The 23,747-nt window shown below is 44.2% G+C and overlaps 4 protein-coding genes across 7 annotated transcripts in view; 3 read left to right on the forward strand and 1 right to left on the reverse strand.

Moving 5' to 3' along the window:
* The first annotated feature begins 102 nt into the window (after positions 1–102).
* On the forward strand, positions 103–7,499 carry FAIM (Fas apoptotic inhibitory molecule). 2 transcript variants are annotated; one of them, XM_048952658.1, is made up of 5 exons: positions 103–198; positions 1,145–1,280; positions 2,237–2,465; positions 3,761–3,810; positions 4,806–7,499. In XM_048952658.1, the coding sequence occupies exons 1-5, from the start codon at positions 185–187 to the stop codon at positions 4,953–4,955; spliced, it is 579 nt and encodes a 192-aa protein (XP_048808615.1). In that variant the 5' UTR covers positions 103–184; the 3' UTR covers positions 4,956–7,499. The 2 variants fall into 2 exon arrangements, with proteins under 2 accessions (XP_048808615.1, XP_048808614.1); XM_048952657.1 differs by lacking the exon at positions 103–198 and adding an exon at positions 266–522.
* Positions 6,952–14,814, reverse strand: PARP9 (poly(ADP-ribose) polymerase family member 9). Of its 3 annotated transcripts, none has more exons than XM_048952652.1 (10): positions 14,715–14,814; positions 14,279–14,318; positions 12,447–13,264; positions 11,573–11,800; positions 11,275–11,490; positions 10,472–10,541; positions 9,268–9,642; positions 8,718–8,866; positions 8,264–8,438; positions 6,952–7,851 (listed from the first exon to the last, which is right to left on the reverse strand). In XM_048952652.1, the coding sequence occupies exons 3-10, from the start codon at positions 13,254–13,256 to the stop codon at positions 7,547–7,549; spliced, it is 2,328 nt and encodes a 775-aa protein (XP_048808609.1). In that variant the 5' UTR covers positions 13,257–13,264; positions 14,279–14,318; positions 14,715–14,814; the 3' UTR covers positions 6,952–7,546. The 3 variants fall into 3 exon arrangements, with proteins under 3 accessions (XP_048808609.1, XP_048808607.1, XP_048808608.1); XM_048952650.1 differs by having other exon boundaries at positions 14,697–14,759; XM_048952651.1 differs by lacking the exon at positions 14,715–14,814 and adding an exon at positions 14,405–14,602.
* Positions 14,807–20,849, forward strand: DTX3L (deltex E3 ubiquitin ligase 3L). Its single transcript, XM_048952653.1, has 5 exons — positions 14,807–14,978; positions 15,091–15,308; positions 16,045–17,577; positions 18,111–18,198; positions 19,926–20,849. Exons 1-4 carry the CDS (start codon positions 14,807–14,809, stop codon positions 18,195–18,197), a joined length of 2,010 nt encoding a protein of 669 aa, XP_048808610.1. The 3' UTR covers position 18,198; positions 19,926–20,849.
* Positions 20,850–23,040: 2,191 nt separating this feature from the next.
* The window catches only part of LOC125696701 (protein mono-ADP-ribosyltransferase PARP14-like), a 43,811-nt gene continuing 43,104 nt past the window's right edge, over positions 23,041–23,747 (forward strand). The window contains exon 1 of the mRNA XM_048952737.1: positions 23,041–23,255. Coding sequence (XP_048808694.1) covers positions 23,069–23,255 — 187 coding nt within the window. The 5' untranslated portion in view covers positions 23,041–23,068. The remainder of the gene's footprint in view (positions 23,256–23,747) is intronic.

Consider the following 23,747-nt stretch of genomic DNA (forward strand, 5'->3'; position numbering starts at 1 on the left):
GGACCCGCGCGGCTGGAACGGGGTAGGCGGGGGTGCGGGCGTGGGGGGCTGTGTGCGGATGTGAGGGGTTGTGCAGGCGGCGGGGGGGCTGCGGGCGGGTCACGGCGTAATGCTGAAATGAAAGCTGTGTCTGTAAGCTCGCTCCGTGCAGCGCGGTGCGGGATGAGCTCGGGGCCCTGAGCGGATGTCGGAGGCGGTGTGAGTCCCGGTGGCGGTTCTGGCGTTGATGCTGAGGCTGATGGATCGCGGCTGTGTGGTTCCCTCGCAGCTGAAGGGAGCTCTGTGGGCGCGGCGTGGTTGCCGGGCAGCCGCGTCCTTGGTGCTCTTACACATAGCCATTCGTGTAGGGAAAATGATGTTTGTATTACAGCAGGGCAAATCCATTAGTCATAACTCCATCCATTCTCAGCACTCCTTGCTGCTATCCTGCTTTTCTTCTTTTCTTGCTGCTGGTTGGATTAAAAGCCCTTTGGTTACTATGGCATTCCGTGAGGAGGTTACCCTCAGTGAAGAAGAAGTAAGGTAAAACAGCAGAGCTGCAGCACATACGGCCTTTGGAAAGATATCCCCCACTACTGCAGTCACTTATGGCTGTACTGAACATGGAACGTGTCCTAAATGGAAGGATATCTTTTCCAGTCTCCTTCCCTGTGCGTGTTTGTGTGTGCAGAGTTGTGTTCCCAAATGCTGTAGGTAATACTGCTGTTAGAATCAATGGATGGTGAGCTTATCTGTTATAACTACTTCTCAAGTTCAGAAGGCTGAAGCAGTTGCTCAGGGAGCAAATGAAATGCTGCACTTTAAAGCCTGTCAAAAAAGAACTGCAAGGAACATCTGAGTTCTAAGTACGGTTTTTAACTATACTGCCCCCTGACCCACAGGCTCTAGAGGTTGGATGGGTATGTATCTTTTTATGGTGTTTGTCAGAGTGAGCCTGCATACCTGCCTGTTTTTGTGACGTTTTGTCATATTTTAATGTTTCTAAAGCAGGGACGTGCAAGTAATTGTGTAAGCTTACTCTCTCATGTCTTGTTTTGCAGTTGTAAAAGGTAACTTGCCCTAAAGCAGTAGCACTTTGAGCTGTAGTCGTCAGTATTTGAATTCTTTCAATGACAATTAATTGACTTTATTGATATTTCCATAGGTCTCGGTACGGCCACTTAGAGAAGATGACAGATTTGGTGGCTGTTTGGGAAGTAGCTTTAAGTGATGGTATTCATAAAATTGAATTTGAGCATGGGACCACTTCAGGAAAACGTGTCGTCTATGTTGATGGAAAGGTGAAATTGCTATATGCTCAACATTCGCTATAATATAATTATATAAGTGCATTTCCATATAGAACAGACAAAAGACTACTACGTGAGGTGTATTCACTTGGCTAACTTTGCCTCATGTAATGAACAGCATTCCATCAGAAGAGGGCTGGCCAGCAGGGACAAGGAGGTGATTGTCCCTCTCTGCTCTGGTGAGGCCCCATCTGGAGCACTGTGTCCAGGTCTGGAGCCCCCAGTACAAGAAAGACAGAGCTGTTGGAGAGGGTCCAGAGAAGAGCCACAAAGATGATCAGGGGACTGCAGCACCTCCCCTACAAAGACGGGCTGAGGGAGCTGATCTTGTTCAGTCTGGAGAAAAGAAGGCTGCAGGGTGACCTCATTGCAGCCTTTCAGTACCTAAAGGGAGCCTACAAACAGGAGGGGAATCAACTCTTTGAAAGGGTAGATAACAGCAGGACAAGGAGAAATGGTTTTTAGTTGAGGGAGGGGAGATTTAGGTTGGATTTTAGGGGGAAGTTCTTTACAGAGAGAGTGGTGAGGTGGTGGAACAGGCTGCCCAGAGAGGTTGTGGATGCCCCATCCCTAGAAGTGTTCAGGGACAGACTGGATGGGGCCCTGGGCAGCCTGGTCTGGTATTAAATGGGGAGGTTGGTGGCCCTACATGTGGCAGGGGGTTGGAGATTCATGATCCTTGAGGTCCCTTCCAACCCTGGCCATTCTGTGATTCTGTGAACATCATTCTTGTCTCAGTTACAGTTAAGGTGTGAGTGTCATGAAGTGCTTTGCCATCCTTGGGCAGAAGTGTTCTGTATTTGTAAAGTGTTGCATGTTTGTACCTTGAGGAAAAAGGACAGTTAAGTACTGAGCTGTTTCCTGAGTTCTGGTGCGCTTTTCTGAAATACTAAAACACTTTCTCAGGTTTGTCAGTTAATACCTATTGTCTGTGTTTTCTTCTACAGGAAGAAATACGAAAAGAATGGATGTTTAAATTGGTGGGTAAAGAAACATTCACTGTTGGAGCATCCAAAACAAGAGCTACAATTAACATTGATGCAGTCAGTGGCTTTGCATATGAGTATACTTTGGAGATCAATGGAAAAAGCCTCAAGAAATATATGGAGAACAGGTCAAAAACAACCAATACTTGGGTACTGAGCTTGGGTGGTACAGACTATAGAGTTGTTTTGGGTAAGTAAATATGGAATGACTTTGCTGTTTTCAAAAAAGCCTGTATGCATTTAGCAATTGGTAATTAAAAGAAAGCACAGTTCAGTGGTGTATGGAAACTGTTCAGTCATGACCTGAATCACTGAGCACCTGTGGAAAGGACCCGGTCAGCCGTGGGAGCACAGGTGAAGGTAATTCAGGTGTGCAACTGAAAGGGGTAGAGCCTGGCTGCACATCTCTTAGACGTCATTTAAGGGCTGACTGCCATGGGGGAAGGATCCCTTTCTGGAGATTCCTCTTGGGTGAAGCTTTTCCCTTTGAACCTAGAGTCTTCTGATACGGGTGAGCAATCTTTTTCCCTTTCTTTATAGCACCTTTCTATTGTGCTGGTTTTTCTGTCATCATACCTTTGTTGCAGCGCCTTTCCTATTGTACTGACCTGTCCAATTGCTACAAGTGGCTAGTATTATTGCAGTGTAAAACCTTGTGTGGTCTGGAGAACATTGGAAGTAGATTCCAAAGACAGAAAAATGGTAATCTTGTTATATCTGTGTAGTTTTATACAGCACTGTTGTTTGTTAACTCAGTAACGGGGATTTCCCTTAAAAACAATAAACCAGAGTTAAGGAGTCATGAAAAGAAGTGTGTCATTGTCACTCTTTGTTTTTTTTATGGACTAATCAGCATGCTGTTTTCTGCACTGCTGCTTAACTATGAACTTAATCCATAACCTTCAAATAATGTTTTTATACTTTCTTGGTTGCAAGGTTATACTCTTTTTTTTCCTTTGCTCCCTTGCCCAAAGTATGTTAGAAGATGGGAGGAAGAGATCCACAGAGGAATTTGTCTAGGCATCTAGTGGTGAAACTTCCACTTAGGTATTGCTGTATACATGGGCACAAGACACGCTGGACTGTGGTTTCTTTTTGAGCCTAAGGATAGAATGAACTGCCCTGAGATAAAGATGCTGGGGGGAAAGAAAGGCAGTTCCAGTGCCAAGAGATAGCCTAGTATCCTTCTTTCCATAATTACTTAAAAGACAAGCAGTACTCTGGTCTCTGTTATGTCACAAGGACATTTTCTGTAATGTTAATTTTAGAGTCGAGTATTTATTTATTCATAGCAAAAATTGTTTGCCCACTGGTGGCAGAGCCTTCTGTCTCTCCAATGTAAGAACAAACTATGTAGCTCAGGTTATTTAGGACCTTCTCCGGGGAATTAAATATAACATCAAAGAGTAAGCTTGTAAAATCCTTAGATTGTCCTAGGAGAAGGGGGGAGAGTCCTTTCTACTTTATTTTTTCTTTCATTCACAGAAAAGGACACAATGGATGTGTGGTGCAACGGTAAAAAAATGGAGACAGCGGTACGTGATCATTTCCACAGGTTTTTCATAGACTATGGCTCTAATATAACCAAAGTAAGCCACAGTGCTTATCTGAGTCATGCTCACTAAGCCACAGCAAGGAGTATATTGCTTCACTTGGGTGTGGAGCATGGGTAAACCTCTAGACCTGCATGCTGATGATCTGTTCTTTGCTGTATTTATTAACAGAATCCTTTGTCTCCTGGATTACCTGTTAAGATGCCAAAAGTCTGTCCATATAAGAATATACAGTGCTATACTTCTTGGACAAATGAATCTTCTGGGTCAGTTGTCCAGGGTTTCTAGTGAGAAAATGCTCAGGAGAGTGGGAGGGACTTAAGTTTGATGTGGACTGTAGAGCCACCTCAACCAGACCTGCTCACCTTAGTGGTAACTGAAAGCTGAACACCTGTGCTCTTTAATGGCTGCTGATTTTTGTCCGTTTAGAGGTGATTCCTAAGCACCTCAGGCTTAGTTCATGTTGCTGGAGCGAATAAAATCTTTGTCACATCTGCATTAATATGCATAGCAGATAGACACTTAAAACTCTTAATATATTTGATGTCTTTTCACTTTATGAAGGTTTTCATTATGCATACTATGTAGGCTTCCCCATCCCTGGAGGGTGCATTTTCTCACCGGAGCTGGCACTATGGTGGATGCATATTCCAAAATGAGAAGTTAGGTAACTGCATCTACAAAGGGGAAAGTTAGGAGCTGTGCATCTGAACTGCATAGCATGTACTCAATTTGGGGATCTGTTCATCCTGCTGCAGAGGGCACCAACAAACTGGTGGTGTGAAACGTTGGTTGTCCTTTGAAAACCCAAATTCTTTAACTGGCAGCCTGAAGCTCTGCAGCTTTGTTGAGCAGCTGCCTATGGCTGCAGTGATTATGAGAGCTACAAGTGACCGTGACCTGGAAACAGGTGATGCTTTGAGTGGTTATTTTACTGAAAAGGGCATCTGTTTTTATTCTTGTCTCCTTTCTTCTAGGGTGAATTCGTAGAAGATGGGACAGAAACTCACTTCAGTGTTGGTGATCACAGCTGTTACATTAAGGCTGTCAGTAGTGGAAAACGAAAGGAAGGAATTATTCACACTCTTATTGTGGATGACAGAGAGATCCCAGAGGCTGTGGAGTAGCTTCTAGTTAACTGATTGTTTTAGGACTCAGATCAGGTACTTTTAATTACTGTGGTAATTATTTAAATAAGAGGCATTTGGATAATGCCCTCAATAACACACCTCAGCTTTCAGTTAGCCATGCAATGGTCAGGCACTTGGACATACAGATCATTGTAGGTTCCTTCCAGCTGAACTATTCTACTGCATGTAGAACACATGGTACATCTAGTTTGTGCTGGGTTCATTTCCTAGCTTCTGTCCATGAAACTCATCTTTTTGAGGACCAGATAAACATAACTATGTACAACACTTTGCATTACCAGTTTTTAAAAAGCTACATAGGGAAATAAGTATTATATCACTAAGTAGAGAGGGCAGGTGAACTTAAGTAGAAATTATATGCTAGAAAAAAAACCCACAATATTCAATAATACTGGATACTTTATATGGAGGGAGAACACATGCTGAGCACTGGAGAAAGCTGTTAAAATTCTCCCTATTTTTTCTTTTATGTACTTCCAATGTTCTTCAAATGCAGTCAGGAAAACAGTTACATAAATTAATAAAAAAGGTTATTAAAGAAATCTATTTTTACCAGTCCTTGTGTAACTGTATTAAAATTTTACTTAGCTATGAAAACTTGTTTATTCACAGTAGGAAGAAAGGTGATATGCTGTGCCAAAAATATCCCAAAGGTATTTTGTAAAATGATGTTTGTTCTGAAGTTCTGTACTGATTTCTAAACACCCTCCCATCCAACCAAACAAGAAGTTTTCTGCCATGGTCCTCCTTTAAAAAATGAAACCTCTTGAGGCAAGCTGAAATTAGAACCTCTTCAATGTAGCCTAACCTTTAATCTAGAGCTGTCTGTAGGTAATTGTGTGTGGCAATTCTGGCAGTCGTGCGTGAATAAGGAAACGAGGAAATGCAGGTCAGAACTGGAGAAGAAGAAGAACTGACTGCTTTAATGGGAAAGTTAAGACAGGAACAGAATATTCTCAAATTCCAGCTGCCTCGGGTGGTTCTTAGAAGCTATGTGTGGGGGAGGCACGAGGCACACTGCCACTTAACATTGCCTTAGGCTCACCTTACAAAAGGGACCTGTTTTGTGACAGTGCAGACATAAATCACTTTTAAAAAATAATGGTTTTATTTAAGAGTATCATTTTGCAGCGGTCCAAAAAACTTTTTCCACTTAAGACTTTTTCCCTTCAGACTTCAGAATTAGATTTTTATAACTTTATTTTCTTTGGGGTTTGTGACCATTATGAATGCTATTTTAGGGACTGCAAGTAAAATACAAATGTGCTTGGAACTCATTGCAATTTTTTTAAAAAAAATCTTATTTAAACATGGATCACATTTATGTTTTAGGGCTCTGAAGCTCTGTTAGCACAATCTCATGGGCTTTTTTAATAGTTTTGTGCAGGCCCTTCTCCCCAGATAGAGTTTTAACCGTATGTGACTTTTCAGTCTAAAAGCAGACCTGATGTTGACCGACAAGCCCTTATTTCTGCATTACACCACTGTTACAACCAGATGAGGTGTTCAGATGAACCATAAGTAATGGGTTTAAATTCTTTGGATTGTACAAATAACAAAATTGTGGAATGGCTAATCTGCTAATAGCTTTTAGTTTCAGACAGTGGATTTGTTTTAAACTCTCCTAATGCCAGATGTAACTTCAGGCTTTACTGCAGAAAGTTTTAGAATTCCTGAGAGCTGGACTGAATCCTTTTAAATTGAAATTAGAATGATAGGTCTTGGGCATTTACTGCCTTCAAGTTGCTGTGGAAGTAGCGTGGATGTACCTAGCTATGGTAAGGGTGAAATAATCTCTACAACATATCAGTAAGGTACTTATTGGAGAGCAATTTGGAGTCATGGTTTGAACTATTTCTCTACCTGTGTGGTAGCCATTCAAAAAGATTGAACAGCACTGGGAAATCTCAACCTCAAATATGGTTCAAGTCCCATCTTTAAATACTATGAGGAAAAATAACAGATACGCTGATAGTATTATTTGTACTCTTTATTTTGAATATATGAATCTATACTGCTTCAAATCTCTTAACTAATAAAAACTAATAGCAACTACTGTTAGAAATCTTGAAGAACTGCCTCACGTTCGTCATAACTTTACTGAACAACAAATCCTGAGGTGGAAAACAGCATTCACTTGATGCTTTCACACATCACGGTGCATTCCCAAGTGTAAGAATCAAACCAACCTGGATTTCTTGGGTTTCAAAACTATATGCAGTACCTTTAGATTAAGACAGTGTCATGAAAGAAAGAAAATGCAAACCTGTAATAGATAGTCACATGCTTCACATGCTAAGAATACTATAAGACATATAAACAATTTTAAACTAGTTTCTGATGTTTTCCATTCATTTTTAATTCTGGATCACTTTGTCCTAATCTCCTTAATCTTATCAGCTTACTTTTCCTCAAGGCTGTTTCAGAGCTGTCAAGAGGCCCTTAGATCACAGCATGTGAGTAGGCAGAGCACCCTCTTGAAATCTAAGCAGTAGAGTTTGTTCTGAGGGGGGCATCCCATGAGCCACAGTTCTGACTAATTTCTCCTCAGGTCGCTGTTGGTTTCCTCAGAGGTCCGTGGGACTCTCCTTCACCTGGGAGCAAGTCAGCAAATAACATGGAAGGGCTTGAAGACTGTTGCAAATGACAAAGGTGTCAGGATTGCTTATATCATCTACTAAGCTGTCATAAAACATACTGGCATCTCCTTCCACTGCTGGTGGCATAATGTAAGACTGCTTGCCTTTAGTGTATAACCCTGTTAGTACATCAGCCTCAAACACATAGATTTTAGAGTCTGTTTCCTTCCCGTCATTCTCCATTAGGCTGTTTGGATTCCTTTTGAAGTAGATGCCAGCTCCGTATCTTTGGTCTGGAAAAGAAACAAAAAAATATTAAGGAAAAAAGTCTTTAACATTTGGTTCTTTTTGGAGTGGTAGCACTGAAAGTTTGCTTCTCATCAGGCTGCTGAATATGTGCATGTGCAGCAAGTAAATAGAGATTTGGACCTTCTTTAAAGACTGCTGCAACAAAGTAAAACTTGGCCGTGGCATTATGTGTACGTTAACAATTTTGCAAACGGTGGTTGGGTTAGAAAGGAATCCAGGTTTATCTTCCCAGAGCCTTGCTGACTGCAGTGTCAGGACAGAAAGCAGTAAGCTCATAAGACTCTTAATGCTGGTAAGAAGCAGTTCTTGTGCAGCATAGTCGTTATTTCTGATTTTAATCCAACTTCAGCTGTCAGTCACTGTTTTAATTAAAGATGTCGAGGCAAATTATATTACCTGTTGGTGGAGAATATATCCTGTGAAATCCAGTTTGGCATACCAAGGTACAGAACTGAGCAGGAACACGCTGGTATAACTTGTGGGAGCCTTTGGAGGTAACTCCTTTTTCTTCTAGATTTTTTTTCATTTGTTGGAATGCAGCAGATAGAAGGGGATTGTGTATTTTTTCAATCTGTAACACAAATAAGCAAGCAGACAATTACCCATGAAATGTGCAAGTGCTCTTGTACAGGCTATACACTCCAATGTAAGAAACTGATTTGGGTTGTATGCATTGAGCAGCAAGCAGGTAAGGTATCTGAAGCGTGCGGCCAATCCCAAAAAGAACCATGCCACTATCCAACACCTCTCACTGAAGTCAGTTGAAAGCAGTGAATATATGTTTTGAGAACTTGCATTAAGTTTAGATATATCAGCTGAGATTTAATTTTGCCATGTATGCCTTATTTACCTTAAGGATGTGAAGCCCAGTCCTTTCAAACTGTTTCTGTCTGTCCTTAAATGCCTGAAGGTGTGAGTCTACCTGTAGCATCTGAAACTGTTTAGTAGGGTTTGTCTTGTCAAGGTGTCCTTCTGAAAGCTGATCTGTGTCTGGTTGGCCTGGAAACAAATAAGGAAGTAAAACAGTTATGGTAATAGCTGAAGCGAAGGCAATGTGGAAGGTTCCAATACTCCTTTTGGTAGTTCAGTGAAGAACAAGGAATGTTAAATATTCTTCGAAGTAATGCCAGAGATTAATATTGAGTGGAAACTATGTGTATATTCATAATATTGTTGCTGTGAGTTGCTGAGGGCATAAAGCTAGCAACTGGGCTTTCAAGGGCTTGTATGGTGAAAGCATGGTATTATCAGCAGTTAACCTAGCATTCAGTGTATGTGTGAATTGAGTACGTACTGTGGATGTACAGACGTCCACTCTCAGCAATACACAGGTATAAGCTGCTGCTTAATTTACCTTATTTATGTGCTTATTTACTTAATCACTGGTTGACTTTACACACCTGTTAGTTGCAGCAGTTCCTCTTGTTTGGCTGTAGTATGCTTTTGCATAAAAAGCAGTAATTTTTCAGTTGCAAGCACTGCATCAATCACAGCATCTGGGGGTCCATGAAATTCCAGGCTTGCTTTCCCATCTTTCACTTTTTCTGACACAGACACACTAGAATGTTTCACTCGAGATAGTTCTGCATATTCCCTTGTACCAAGGCTAAAAATGTAGTTGTTTTCAATGACAGCAGAGTGACTTTCCTGAGTCTGTATCAAGCTTTGGATCCATAATTCTGCTGCTTTCAATGTGAAATGTGTCTTCCCCTGAAGTTCAATGCCCAGTTTATTCTCTGTAGTCTCCTTTATGCCTTGACTGCTTGACTCTGTACCTGCAACAAAAGAGTGAAGAACTTTCAAGTGCTGTCATCACAAATTCCTATATCCCAAGTAATCCCAAGTGTGCAGTCAAGAAACATTCTGCTCTTCTGATCTGCTCAAAAAGGTGGTTAGATACCAGAAGATTTCCTTGAAAACAACAAAGCAACACATAGAATTTTGTGAGGTTTTTTTTTGCATTCCTTTAAATGAATCTAACAGGTTTGGCTTGGGCTGGTGTTTTTTTTCTTTTTGCTTGAAAGACTTCTTTAGAAGTGACCAGCTTCATTCCTGTCAATGTAAAAATGACAGGTCTCAAGTGATACTGACAAGTAATGCCAAAATTAACAATGACAGCATATCCTTCTGAAATTTTGCTTTGGAACAGTAAGATATCTGGTATATTTTTTTCATAAGCAGGAAGTAATCTGTGCTGTTACACACTTTATTCATACATATCCTATATTATGGTTGAAGTGACTGCATGACTTCTCTGTTCAAACTTTTCCTACAGCAGTTACATCACTTTGGTGACTTCTAATCAAACTTAAAGGAACTTCACTTCTCTGAACTGAAAATTTAGCCATAAGGTGATCCATCACATGCAGTCATCAACTCCACTGACTGCTATCAAGGTCCTAGCCAAAAGCAGAGCTATAACAGAAACCTAGTGGTAGTAAGCCAAGGGACTTGTGTCTTGGCGCTGTATTTCTCACATGCTCACATCTTCTTTGCTTGTGACAGTTAATGCAGTTACTAAGTTATTTGTAAAGGAATGTGATTTCAGATCCTTAGATCTGGTCTGCTCATTCACTTGAAATGCCCCCTCTGTTCATTACTTACTCAAATAATCACTTCTGTTGTTATTCTTTTCCAGTTTGCTTGCTGCTAAATTCATTTTTTCCTGGAAGATCTTGAAAGAGAAAAGTTTAGGAGCAGTTTGCAACCTATTAGTCTCTTCAAAAATCTGTTAGATAAGCAGTTGGCAGTTGTAAGCAATTCTGACGTTACAGCTAATATTTGTCAGCTTTGGCCAGAATTTTATTTCTGACTCTTCAAATGCATTGCTGCAATTCCAAGTCCCTTAAGGTAACACATGTACACATTAAACAGCACCTTTCCCAATCCCCCATGGCTCTGGTGTCACAATGGAGCTCACAAAGCCACAGCAGATGTAATTACATTATTTGCAGGTTAATGTTAATGAATCTTTACTCAGCTTTAAAACAGAGTGTGCCCCCTTCCTTTGCCCCAACACTCCTCGTTATGGAAGTTTGTGAGAAGCCCTTCTCTGATAAGAGACTTTGAACAAAAATATCCCTCAAAGAAATGTGCTGATGAAGAATATGCTTACTCCCTAACTAGCATAGTTAAGAGTAGACTCCTTGCCATAAAACTGCTGGCAGATGTGACAAATTCAGAGCTCTCTCTCCCTGCTATCAGGTCACAGGGTGATGACAGGTTAGTGAGGAAAAATATTTGTGAAGAATAATATCTCATGCTGAGAGGCAAGTAGTTTGCTGAGGAAATAGCCACAAGTGTTATAAATAGCATGGAATTCACATTATTTTAGCTTGTAGTCATCTGGAATATTTTTACAGTTATTTTGGGTTCAACTTATCAGTAGTTAGCAAGAAATGTATTACTTGATAGGTAGCGTTGTCATCTGGGCAAAGGACGAACTGCACATCTATTTTCTTCTCAGGATATTTCCTGGCAAATTCTAACACCTCTTCAATCATGGTCTCTGCCACCGTAGCCTCAGGCAGCATCAGTGACCAATTCTTTTCTGGAAAGGAAATTGAGGGCGATGGATAATCCCGAACAAAACACAGGCAATTGTTAACTGCCTCCTTCAGTTGCTGCAGGAAAAAGAAGTGGTTTAGTCCTCACATCACTCAATGTTAAAATCTTCAATTAAAATCCAGTCTAACTGATCCTCACCTCACACAGTAGTACCACGTGGTTAAACTGTGGCCATATGACGTGAAGTACAAACTCACAGGGTAGATTATACCCTTTTGTTACTATTATCTCCTTATAATAGCAGAAATGCTTCAGCTGAGACAGAATTTCCTCCTGAAGGGCTGGGCCTGCTTTTTGCAGCATTGGTGTTGAGATCTGAGAGCAAAACTTGCCATCCAAAGACACAGAGCTAACAATAGCTGTAGTCTAGAAGGAAAGAATTCAAAGTTTCAGGAAACTTCAAGTTTACTACTTGTAAGCTTAGAATAAAGGGACCTCTTTAATGTAAAAGTTATGTTTATTAAAGGAAATGCTCTTCCTGTGATGCAGCTGTCAGTCCAATGCCTCTGTTGGAATACTATGACTAAGCTCACATCTTTTGCATCAAATTTTCTGTCCAGCAAATTAAATGCATCAATTTGAATGTTGCACTGTTTAAAGGTAAGGTGCACATCATCGCCTCTGCAAGTTATTTTCAGCTGACAGCTATAAGAATATAAAATACAGAAGACAAGACAATTAGCTTCTAGGGAACGCGTGGTAAAATGTGAACTCCTACGATGTTATTAGAAGATTAAACATAATATATTTATTACTAATCATCCAGTATTTTGCTGCTTACTGTAATCCCGTAGTAGCACGTATGCTAGAAAGAAGCAATGCTATTAGAAACAATTCTAATGCTCAGTACCCATTTTAAATAATAACTGTTTGTGGACAGCACTTTTTACCCTTTCTAAATTCTCATCAAACTGAGTGGGCCAGTATAACGTGTGTTCTGCCCTTTGAGATTCCAAAGCCTGCAGAGGCTTGGAGGAAGCTCTGTGTTCGTCACACTGCAGGACAGACTTACCCTTTGCTCTTCAATGTGTCCCTTTATGATGCGCAATTGAGTGTTTCCATGTTTGATGACAGGTGCCGGCAGGCTTAGTGAAGCTGGAACAGTCTCCTGCAGCGAGCTGCCTTCACCCAGAAACATCTCACAGGCCCTTTTTATTTCTGCTACCGTACGCTCACAGATGTTCACCAGACGGATCTCCTTGAGGCAGCTTGGTGTGGTCTCAACAAATAGCTTTATAGATATTACAATCACTTGAGCACACAAGTTAAGTGGGAAGCCAAAAACCCCTGAGCTCATTGCTGGGATAGCCACAGACTTGATGTTGTTTTTTGGGTCACTGGCGTACTTCAGAACATTCACAACAGCTTCCTCAAGTAGAACGCAACATTTATCCTTTTCAGATGGGTACCACCTTGGACCAACAGCATGGATAATTTTCTTACAAGGAAGTTTCCCTCCACCTGTCACTGCTATTTTGCCGGTTGCGACTTTTCCATATTTTCTAATAAGACTTCTGCTTTCCTCTACTATTTCTGGCCCCCCGGCATTCACAAGAGCTAAAGCAAGACCTCCTAAATGGTCCAGGCTTTCACTGGCTGCATTCACCACAGCGTCGACCTTGTGACTTGTAAGATCACCCTTATAGACTGACAGGTGAATTCCTTGCGTTAATACTTTTCTGTATACTTCAGCAGCACATTTGGTACAGGTCATTGTACAGGCAAACTTTTTGTAAGTGAGATTACGTAGACTGTTCTCTCTTTTCTTAAGAACTTCATAAGTATCTTTATTGATGGGGATCGTCACGCTGCCCTCATCCATTCTTGGCCCTAGGACATAGAATAATATAAACTCAGATCCAATAAACCACTGACAAAACTTTTTATACATATACAAAAGCATTTTAGAGCTCCACATTTTATTATTGTCATTGCATACTATTACTTTTTTATAGTATGATCTTTTGTCTCCCTTTTTCAAAGGCTTAGAAAGCACAATCAAGCAAAGAAATCAAAATACACAGATTGAGGACCTTGTTGTATGGGAAGGACTACACTAATAAGGCTATGCTTGCTCCACTTGGGTACCAAGCCCTTTTGTTTGCTATTCCATCCATGTCACCACTCCATCTGGTAGCTCCACCTTTCCTCTCAAGATTCTGCACAAGTGAAAAAGCTTTTATATCTGGTCTAAATCTCCTCTCCTTTAGTTTGAAGCCCTTTTCCTTTATCCTATCACCACAAACCCTGCTAAAGACTCTGTGCCTTCCTTCTTACAGCCCCCTTTTAGTTACTGAAAGGCCAATCTCAACTCTCCCTGTTAGCCTTCTCTTCTCCAGGCTGAACAGCCCCAGCTCTCAGCCTGTCCTCATAGTGAGGGGTTCCATCCCTGGGATCATTTCTGGGGCCCTCCTCTGGACATGCTCCAACAGCTCCATGTACCTTCTGTACTGAGGACTCTGTTTCTGGATGCAGTGCTCCAGGTGAGCTCTCACAGCACAGAGCAGAGGGGCAGGATCCCCTCCCTCGCCCTGCTGGCCGCACTGCTTTTAATGCAGCCCAGGACACAGTAGGCTTTCTGGGCCACGAGGGCACACTGCTGGCTCATGTCCAGCTGCCATCCACCACTACATCCAGGTCGTTTTCAGCAGGGCTGGGCTCTGTCCTTTTGTTCCCCAGCTGATACTGGCCCTTAGCTCTGTTGAACCTCATGCAGTTCTCCTGGGCCCACTGCTCCAACCTGTCTAGGACTCTCCGTGCTGCTTTCAGCTGTTCCATGACATCGCTTTCCAGTTGCAATTTTCAGTGAAACACAGCTGCCAGATGGCAAAGGGAGAGGCTTACCTGGACCGCGCTTGTCTTCCGGGCTCTCTGACTGTTGGCTCTGTCAGAAAAACAGCACAGAGAAATTACGTTACCGTACACGGCACCGCAGCCGAGCGGTGGGCACGCGGAGCCGGGCAGTTTCACCTCCGCAGGACAGCGGCGCTGCTCCGCAGCCCGAAGCCCACGCGTTCCTTGGGGCGCGGTTTAACGCGGAGCCGGGCCGCGGAGGGAGAACCGCCTCTCAGCCGCAGGTGAAGCTCCTCAGGCTGCACCACCCCCAGGCGGAAGCCGCCTCGGACGGCCGTTCTGCAGCCCGGCCCGGCCGTGCCCCTTCTGCGCCCAGCGGCGACGCCCGGCACCCGCCCGCCCGCCGCCCCGCACCCGGCTCGGCCCTCACCGGCCGCGGGCCGCTCGGCTCCCCGGGCCGCTCTCCTACCTGGTAGATGCCCATTACCTCAGCGTCGCCGCCGCTCTCCGGAGGAAAGGGGGCCGGGGCGGGGAACCGAGGGAAACGAAAGCGAAAGCGGGCGCCGGTCGGTCGGCACCATGGCGGTACCGCTGCTGGTGCGGCTCTGGCCCGCGCCCGACGGCGGAGAGAAGGCGATGCTGAAGCTGCAGAGCTACTTCCAGTCCCCCAAGCGCTCGGGGGGCGGCGAGTGCGAGGTGCGGGCCGGCCCCGAACCCGGCACCTACCGGGTGTACTTCCAGCACGAGCGAGGTACGGCCGGGCGGGGTCGCGGCATGGCCGCCGAGAGGCACCATCTTGTGGGTGGGCGAAGGGTTCCCGCCGCCCTTCTCACGAGGCTTTATCGCACCTCCAACGCCCGCAGATAAGAAGAGAGTGGAGTCCCGCGCGGATCACGTCTTGGAGCTGGGGGGCAAAGTGCTGAAGGTCATCCTGCAGCCCTTGGAAGGGGCTCGGAGCAAGAGCCCCGCCGTGGTGCAGGCAGACCGCGGCCAAGCCCAGCACCTCTCCCCGCCGGGATCTGCGGAGCTGCGGGCGGCTCAGGGACACCGGGATGGAGCAGCAGAAATGCTGACCAAAAAGGTACATCGGGGAGAGCCGTGCGGAGCAGCACCGCTGTGCCGTCGGTGTGCTGCACGGCAGGGAGGGAACGCCGAGTGCTTTATCGTGCTGCTCTCCATCATGATTCAGTGTGTCGGAGCACAGCTCACCCGTGGTGGCTTTGTCAATACAGCAGGGAGCGACTTCGGAGTGCTCTGCCACAACCCATCTGCACGTCAGCACAAAGTGCGTTCCCTAGCATAGTTTTGGCATTGTCAGGTTTGGCACAGCAAAGACTGCTCCCAGTGGTGAGACCTCTAAAACTATGGCAGAGTACCTCAGTCTTACAAAAAACCTGCTCTCACAGACAACAAATGGCCTTTCAGACCCTTTGAACTAAAAGTCATGCAGAAGAGATCGGCTGTGTCCCAGGGTAAGCCATAGAGCTGTGCTCTGTGCTGTGTGAGGCTGCCATGGTACTGCCAAGACAGATATCTGGCCCACAGAGCTTGTCCTGCTCTGCATAGTAGCACAGATGAAGCTTTTGGAGCGTGGCGTGTAGAACATATCATAACTACTTACATGTACATCATTTTTGTATACCTGACATAAAAGAAACACTATACAAGTTTGTCAGTACTATTGTGGCCCCATGCAAAGTTGCATTGAGTTTTCCTTACTCAGAACTTAGAAGTACCAAGCTGCGAACCTTAGGAAATGTGTGTGTGTATATATATATGTATATATATATATTGATATCTTCTTGTCTTCTCTTCAGATTTTTCTTACAGTGTCCGCAGTGTTGAATACCAGTATGTTCACTGAACAGCAAAGGGAGAGAATTGCTATTATTTGTCCAAACTTAAGAAGAGAAGGAAATCCTGACGTTGATGGCTCTGAGAAACTGACAGGAGATTATACAGATATCGAAAAAGCTTATTGTTACTTTAAAGACGTCCTTGCAGGCAACGACCAACGCTATGATTTCCTGCATTCTGAAAGTAAGAAAGGTTTGGAAGATGAGAATGGTCTGAATACCAAAGAAATGAATACGCTTACAGTTCCATCAGCTATCTATGAATATTTCTGTCATACATGCAAAGAACAGATTAAAGAAATGCATAAACGTTTTGGAGTGTGGGTAAAAAGTAAGGATTGTTACAATGGGAACACATCAATATCCTTCCTTTCTGATACAAGTCCCACGTCAATACGAAGAGCTATTGATTTTTTTACCAGTGCTTTTCAGAAGGTTGCCAAAGATGTGGCACAGGAAGACATTCCCATAGCAAACATTCACCAGTTAGATGAGACAATAATGAAATTAAATGCTAAATTTACTAATCTTCTCATCAAACAGAAAGATAATCAGTTGCTCCTCTGTGGTCCAAGAAATGAGATTTTAGCTGCCAAAATATTTCTAGCAGAGGAAAAGGAGAACAGCCAAGATGAAAAGGATACCAAAATACCTGAACTGACCGCCAACAGGAATAGAATTGAAGTTGATGCTTCTGTGTTTAAGCTGTTGGCACCTGTGTTGAGAAAAGAAATTGAAGACATTGAAGAAAGCTTTGATGTTGTAATAGAAAAGACAGACAGCTCAGGTGGCCAGAAGGTGCTCTTAGTATTTAAACCTAGGAACAAAACTTCTGATATGCTTTTACATTCTATTGAAAGTTTCATCAATGGATTTCAGAATGCCTTTGCAATGCTAAGAGAAAAACTCATCAGCTGGAAGCTTTCAGAACAGCAGAAAAGGAAATTAAATATGCTTCTGGATGAAAAGAAGTTGGAAAGCCTGTATGTAAAGCTAAAGAAGAAGGAAGACAGATTAATTTTATATGGTTTACCAAACCATGTTCATGCTGCTGAAAAGCACATTATGTACCTTCTCAATGCTGAAGAGCCTTCAGAAACTAAAAAAAGGACACCACTGCCCTCTGATCTCAACAACCAAGAAGCTTCAGGAGTGTGGGAGAAATACGGTGCCAGGGAAAAGAGTAGTTATTCTTCCATGGAACAGGCTAAGGCAAAGACAGAAGACACCGATGATACGTGCCCTATTTGCATGGAGAAAATTAATGATAAAGAGATCCTGACAAAATGCAAACATGCGTTTTGCAAAAGTTGCATCAAAATGGCTTTGGAATACAAGCAAACTTGTCCTGTTTGTAATACTGTCTATGGAGTCATGCAAGGAGATCAACCAGAGGGAAGAATGCAGTATAAAAGGATTTCTACACCTCTCCCTGGCTATCCTGGTTGTGGTACTATCGAGATTGAATATGTTATGCAGAGCGGTATTCAAAATGTAAGTATATTTGAAGATTCATGAAGTATACTTTCCCCCAGCAAAACCAGTGCTGAGTGCAAAATTCAGTGTTTTCCATCATATCTGAGCTGGAGAGACATTACTGTCTTCCGTACAAGTCTGCAAGTATGTAGTTCTGTAATTTTGAGTGCAATGAAGTCATGTTGATCGCACTGGTAGCCCTCCATTTTGTATGTGGCAGGAATGAGATACGTGTCTGAAAACTGTATATTCAGAATAACTGCACTGAAATCTATGGAGCAGTATCATGTAAGTCACGTTGTGTCCTGAATGCATCAAAGATGGAGATAGAAAGTGCTATAAAAGCTGGGATGGCAATTTCCACACTTGCAGAGAATTTGTGATATACAAAGTGTTTTTCTTTTGTTTTTCTACAAAACAGCAGAACCATCCAAACCCAGGGAAACCTTATTATGGAATTATTCGGAAGGCATATTTGCCTGACAATGAGGAAGGGGTGAAAGTTCTGCAGCTCCTCAGAAGAGCCTTTAACCAAAAACTGATTTTCACAGTGGGGAATTCACGTACTACTGGTGCAGAAGATGTTATCACATGGAATGATATTCACCACAAAACCTCCATGTATGGTGGACCTGTGAAGTAAGTAGTCTTCTTGTTCAGTTATTATAGAACTTGTCAGTGGTAGCAGGAAGGCTTCCCTGTGTATTTTCTCCACTGTACCTTTCAGATTGCCAATGGCCCTGCAAGCCACTAGCAAATCTTATCAGTTGTGGATTATTACGTACTCAGTGATTGTGGAAGTACTGTGGATCCAGACTTGGATCATTTTCATAGCCTTTATAATGCTTTGTCAGTGATTTACAGCTCGCTTCTGTGACTAATTGGGGTGGGGGACCCACAGACCCACGCCCCAGGAGAAGGGGAAAGGGAAGAAGGGCAAAAGGTATGAAGATGGGCCTGAAAACAAAAGAGTGGCAACGAGCTAAGGGAAAAAACTAATTGACTGAATATGGTAGCAGAATGCAAGATAACACAATAATACAATATAATTGGAATTGAGGTTAATAAATCGAAGAAAATGAGAGTGTCCAAAACCGAAGGTCTTACCGTAATGCTGAAGGCAAGATGGCTAAGGGAGCACACACTGCAGAGAAGAGCAGTAAGAGATGTCCTGTGACTTGTGAGCAGTTTTACCTTTCCCTCTAAATGGAGAAAGGAACAGTGAAAGTCTTCTGGGAGATGTAGTTCTTCTCTTCTGAGAACCAAGTGCCCAGAAATACCAACAGTCGATGCAACTGGAGCATTAACTCTTTAACTCCCAGTGCTCTACGTGATGTTACAGTATGAAATACTGATAACAAAAAATCATAAAACCATGATGTGCTTCTGGTTTAGTTTAATTCTGTTGCTTATAAAAACAGGCACTGGAGCACAGCTATCTGTTGAACCTGGCGGTGGTGAGAAAGCACAGGAACAAATTATCTCTGGAAGGAAAATAGATATAACAGTCCTATGTCCCTCAAGCATGTCTCAGAAAGAACCATTCCTTGATGGTACTTTCTGCCTTTAAGTCTTTCTGTCTTAACCATTTCCATGGAGAGAAATATTGACAGTGTATGATCTGGTGCTTTTTTTGTGCACAACAGTGAACACTTTGGTAAAATATTGGTTCATTTTGTAGTAACACACAAACCTGCGTGTCAAAACTGGGCATGTTTTAGTACTGAGAGCATAAATATGTCGCTTTCACATCTCAGGCTCCAGCCTGGAGATGAGAGGGAGGCTTGGAATGGTCTCTTCAGGGTTGTTACAGCCTCTCAGAGCCAGGTGTCTTCCTGCAAGACCTAAAGGTTTGTGCTTGGAGTTACGTTCTCCCTCCTGGGTGAGGATCATTAAAGAACAATAAGTTTTGCTTTATCCCCCACTCTGCTCATTGCTCTCTTCCTTCTTATCACCTGCTTCATACACACCTTTGCTGATAAGCCATCTGAAAAGCACAGGTGTCATTATGTTTGCCTTTTGAAGTCTCACAAGGAGACCCCTTCTGTTAAAACCTGTTCTTAAGAAAAGTGCATACCCAAATGCCCAGTCATTTGCTAGTGAGACAGCTGGCAGTGTAGAAAGTGAGGCTCCTAGGGTCAGCTTGGGCGGCCAAATTCAGCAGCTGTTTTGTTTTTAGTAAGCTTTTAGCTTTACTCTTTCTGTACCATTTATCTCACCTGTAACACGGAGTCTGTCTTCTCTATAGCGAGAAGCACATGCAAAAAACTTGTGAATTATTTTAAGGCATTCTGATGAGCAAGTTTTGTAGAACTGCCAAGTGCCCCACTGTACAGGTATCCCAAATTATTCTTTTCTTCTTCTAGTTTTGGTTACCCTGACCCTGATTATCTGAAGAGGGTTCGATCAGAACTGAAAGCAAGAGGAATTGAGTAAGGAAGTGTACCAGCTGTCAACTCTGAAGTGTGATAACTCAACATGCAGCAGTTCTTTTACTGTTCTGGCACTACAAAGAGAGAAGTCGGTCTGTTCAACTGCTATACTTCAGTTACTTGTATTTCCCTGTGAGCTAAGAAAAGTTATCTTTTCTGGTCAAACTATGTTTGTTCCCTTTGTACGACTTGCTTCTGTGAACAACGCTTCCCTATATGTACTTCCTCCCTTACAGAATTCGGGACCTGTGAGTCCAGCATCTGTACTTGCACTCATCAGACAGCAGGTTGTGTGTCGTCTGCTCATTTTACCAGTGAATCTGATCTGCAGTTTTTCCCACAAGCCTTCAGCCTACGTGCTGGAGGAATTTTGTGTGTGATGCAGTATCAGCTGTACATGGCCATCATCTTTCGCTGCTTTTTCTTTCCAGGGTAGAAATGGCACTAGTGGTGTGGCACTGAGAATGGTGTGTGATAGACTTTTTGTTTGCTGCTGTGTTGTTAACTGTCCAAAAAATGCTGAATGCTCGGAGAGCCTCCTTGCAACAAAAGGAAAGTGACAGTGCTTATGGCCAGCTCTGGTAATGAGCTTCTGACTCTGTGCCTCTTATTGTATTTAGGCTTAAACATCGCTTTTTAAGTCAGCTTTGCATGTAACAACACTATTCTTCCCATTGCTTCCAACAAATGGTTTAAATTCTGTAATAAAAATATAATGCCATTGTTGTTGCTGTTTGAGTAGGCTGCCAGTTGCCTTTGTGCTGGTGGAAGACAGGTTTTACCTGAGTAGCCGTAGTTTTTAATTAATCTAACTATTTGTCTAGGCCATTGTGTGTAATAAATAAAATTACCACCTGCTCACTGTTGCATTCTTCAGTAGAATATATCCCTCCTCTTTTAGAGGCATTTTGTTATACATATATATTATTCAGGAGCTTCCTAGCAAACAAAGTGATTTGGACCATTCTGTCTGTGGCTGAGAGCCAGCAGAGGAGGAAGAGTTCTCTCAGAGGAAGTTGCCAAGCCTTTATAGAATCATAGAATCATTAAGGTTGGAAAAGATCTCTAAGATCATCCAGTCTGTTGCATGCATGTTAGAACAACAACGGGTGTTTGTGCTGTGCTTGTTGCTTCTGGTGTATTAATGTCAGTTGGGTTGTGTTAAGCCCACCGAACTGGGTGAAGAACATTCAGAAATGGAGCAGTTGGATATGGAACAGAGCCCCAAATGTTCTCCTCCGGGATGCATTTTAAACCTCTGGAAAAAGTTTGGAGGAGGTCTGCTTACGTGTAGAAAATTGAGTGTTGTAATCATTGGTGGACGGTGTATAGGCTTGAAGATGAGGAAAAACTGCCCACTCATGGGTTGATTAATGATAACACAGTGTTGCAGTTGATGCTATTCTGTAGAAAGGAAGGGAAATGGGACGAGGTCCCCCACGTGGATTTATTCTTTGAATTAAGAAATCACATGAAGGCTCTCAAGGACTGTGGGTTACTTTCAAGAGACCCTTCAGCAGCAGTGTGGGAGAAGGAGCAGCCGAGGGCTCTGAGGAAACGCTGTTTTGCAGGTAGCGTTGGGGAAACGTATGTTAGACGGGCACCCGGCAAAGGGTTGGAATTGCTGCTGAGTCCATCCAGAGTAACTTCTGGGAAATGGAGGGGAGATGACCGCAGCCGAGAGGCCGAGGACGGGTCGAGGAAAAGCGCCATCGTGCGGGGAGGGGGAGGAACTGCGCCTCCAGCAGGCTGAAATGCACTACCCCAAAAGCTGAGCGTCTGGACAGTGCTGAATATGCGGAAGTTATACCAAGCAGTACAAGGTAAAGACAGAACTCCTCTGCCTTTTTCGATGGATTTATAACCGTAGCTAGAAAACATACCGATCTGGATCCAGAAGCAGAGAGGGGAGCTATGCAATTGGCATGAATTTTTATTGGTCATATTAAGTGAAAATTACATTAAATGGAGGGGGAGGACTATCCTAAATCAACTACTAGAAGCTGCCTGGAAGGTGTGTCACAACAGAGAGAAGGTGGAGAAGGCTAAGGAAAGGAAGGAGAAAGGAAGTTGTTAGTGGGGCCAGAGCACAGAGCACAGGTCACGGAAGGCGAGAAGGGATCAGTGTTTTAGGAGGCAGCCTGGACCCGGGATGAAGAAGCTAGGTCCTCAGTGTGTGTGTTTGGAATAAGGATACTGGAAAATGGAGTGCCCAGAGCAGGCACTGCTAAGGCAGGGCACCCACGGTCCTGAGCAGGGTCCTGAGCCTCACCCTGCAGTTTAACTTGAGGACTCTGTGAGAATTGGTGGGGATCGAGGGTTTAGAAATAGCCCCGCTATTTGTGAGAACCAATGAGCAAAAGAATTGGAGGACTGGCAGGAGAAACACGAGGGAGTGACCTTCTTGGAGTACTGTATGGGATCTGCAATATTCCCTATGGACCGCAGTTTAATGGTTAGGTAAAGAGGAATGATCAGAGTTTGAAAATGCACCTGAGACCCCTTGTCTTACTGTAAGGGCAAAGATGTCATTAGGAAGGGTTCTATCTTCTCACTGCAGGTTTGGACAACACACAGAGCTATGCAAATGGCCGGGGTGGAATTGTGGATTCCTTACACAAGGGTAAAGAAGGCACCTAGCCCACAGAGGCAAGTCGAACAGCCTGCGCTGCTGAGGCTTACATGCAGATGAACACGCTTTGCCCCTGAATGATGGGAATCGAGATTACCTTTCTTTAGTTTGTGATATTGTCCTTCATATAATCGCTTGTTGGAGGTCTGGATTGCGATTGTAAATATGATGTGTGACAGTGGTTCTAGCTGTACTAACCACAATGCTGAATGCCAGTATCCATTAGCAGGGCTCCCTATTTGCTCCGATGGCTCTGGGAGTAAAGTGTGGGGAAACTCCGCTGATAGACGACGCTGGCGTTGTCTACCAAAAATGAGGTCCAAAAAAACCAAAGTTTTTCTTGGATGTCGGGATGTAACCCGCGGGATGGGCGGAGCAGGGCGGTTCTGCTTTCCCCGGCGGAGAAACGAAAGCGAAAGCGGCGCGGCGGAGGGGCAGCGCAGCCATGGCGGGGCCGCGGCCGGGCTCCTTCCCGCTGCTGGTGCGCGGGGATTGGGGCACCGCGGAGCCGCCGGCCGCGCTGCGCAAGAAGCTGCTGCTTTACTTCCAGAGCCCGAAGCGCTCGGGCGGCGGCGAGTGCGAGCTCCGGGGGGGACCCGGGCAGCTGCTCGTCTGCTTCGCCCAACCCGACGGTGAGTCAGGATGGAAGGGGGGGGCTGTGGCCGCAGCGGTGCCGGCCGTGTGGCGGCAGCCCCCCACTGACGGGTGCATGCTGTGTCCGCAGTGATGCGGCGGGTGCTGGACCGGCCGGCGCACGAACTCGAGTGGGGACCCCGCGGGAAGCTGTCGCTGCTCGTCACCGTGCCGCCACAGGAGGGCGCCCGTTCCCCGCAGCAGCCGCCCGCTGAACCCGAGACGCCAGGTAAGCGGCGGGGCGGGGGGCCCTCGGAGCTCGGTGCTGCGTGGCGGACGCCTCTCGCCCGCCGCCCCCCTCCTTCTTGCCGGGGCTCCGCGAGCTCGGAGGGCGCTCCTACAGCCGCGTGGTTGGAAAAAAAGGCAAAATATTTCAGCCTGTAACTTTGCCTGCGTGAAAAGAAGCGAATTTCACGCCGCGCTAGCTCTGGAGTACGCGCACTGAGCTTTCTGTTCGTCACTTACGCAGCGGCTGAGAGTGCGCTGTTATC

Source organism: Lagopus muta, chromosome 8 (assembly GCF_023343835.1).
Source record: "Lagopus muta isolate bLagMut1 chromosome 8, bLagMut1 primary, whole genome shotgun sequence".
In the NCBI taxonomy this organism is placed as follows: Eukaryota; Metazoa; Chordata; class Aves; order Galliformes; family Phasianidae; genus Lagopus; species Lagopus muta.

What these genes read in the sequence shown, in the direction of transcription:
- FAIM (XM_048952657.1), top strand. Translation starts at nt 353, where the DNA reads ATGATGTTTGTATTACAGCAGGGCAAATCCATTAGTCATAACTCCATC. An exon ending in TCGTCTATGTTGATGGAAAG is followed by an intron (nt 1,281 to 2,236) that starts GTGAAATTGCTA and finishes TTTCTTCTACAG; the next exon opens with GAAGAAATACGAAAAGAATG. An exon ending in AGACTATAGAGTTGTTTTGG is followed by an intron (nt 2,466 to 3,760) that starts GTAAGTAAATAT and finishes TTTCATTCACAG; the next exon opens with AAAAGGACACAATGGATGTG.
- PARP9 (XM_048952650.1), bottom strand. An exon ending in ACGTGGTACTACTGTGTGAG is followed by an intron (nt 11,491 to 11,572) that starts GTGAGGATCAGT and finishes TTTTTCCTGCAG; the next exon opens with CAACTGAAGGAGGCAGTTAA. An exon ending in CAACAGAAGTGATTATTTGA is followed by an intron (nt 9,643 to 10,471) that starts GTAAGTAATGAA and finishes CTTTTGTTGCAG; the next exon opens with GTACAGAGTCAAGCAGTCAA.
- DTX3L (XM_048952653.1), top strand. Translation starts at nt 14,807, where the DNA reads ATGGCGGTACCGCTGCTGGTGCGGCTCTGGCCCGCGCCCGACGGCGGA. An exon ending in GTACTTCCAGCACGAGCGAG is followed by an intron (nt 14,979 to 15,090) that starts GTACGGCCGGGC and finishes CAACGCCCGCAG; the next exon opens with ATAAGAAGAGAGTGGAGTCC. An exon ending in CAGAAATGCTGACCAAAAAG is followed by an intron (nt 15,309 to 16,044) that starts GTACATCGGGGA and finishes TCTTCTCTTCAG; the next exon opens with ATTTTTCTTACAGTGTCCGC.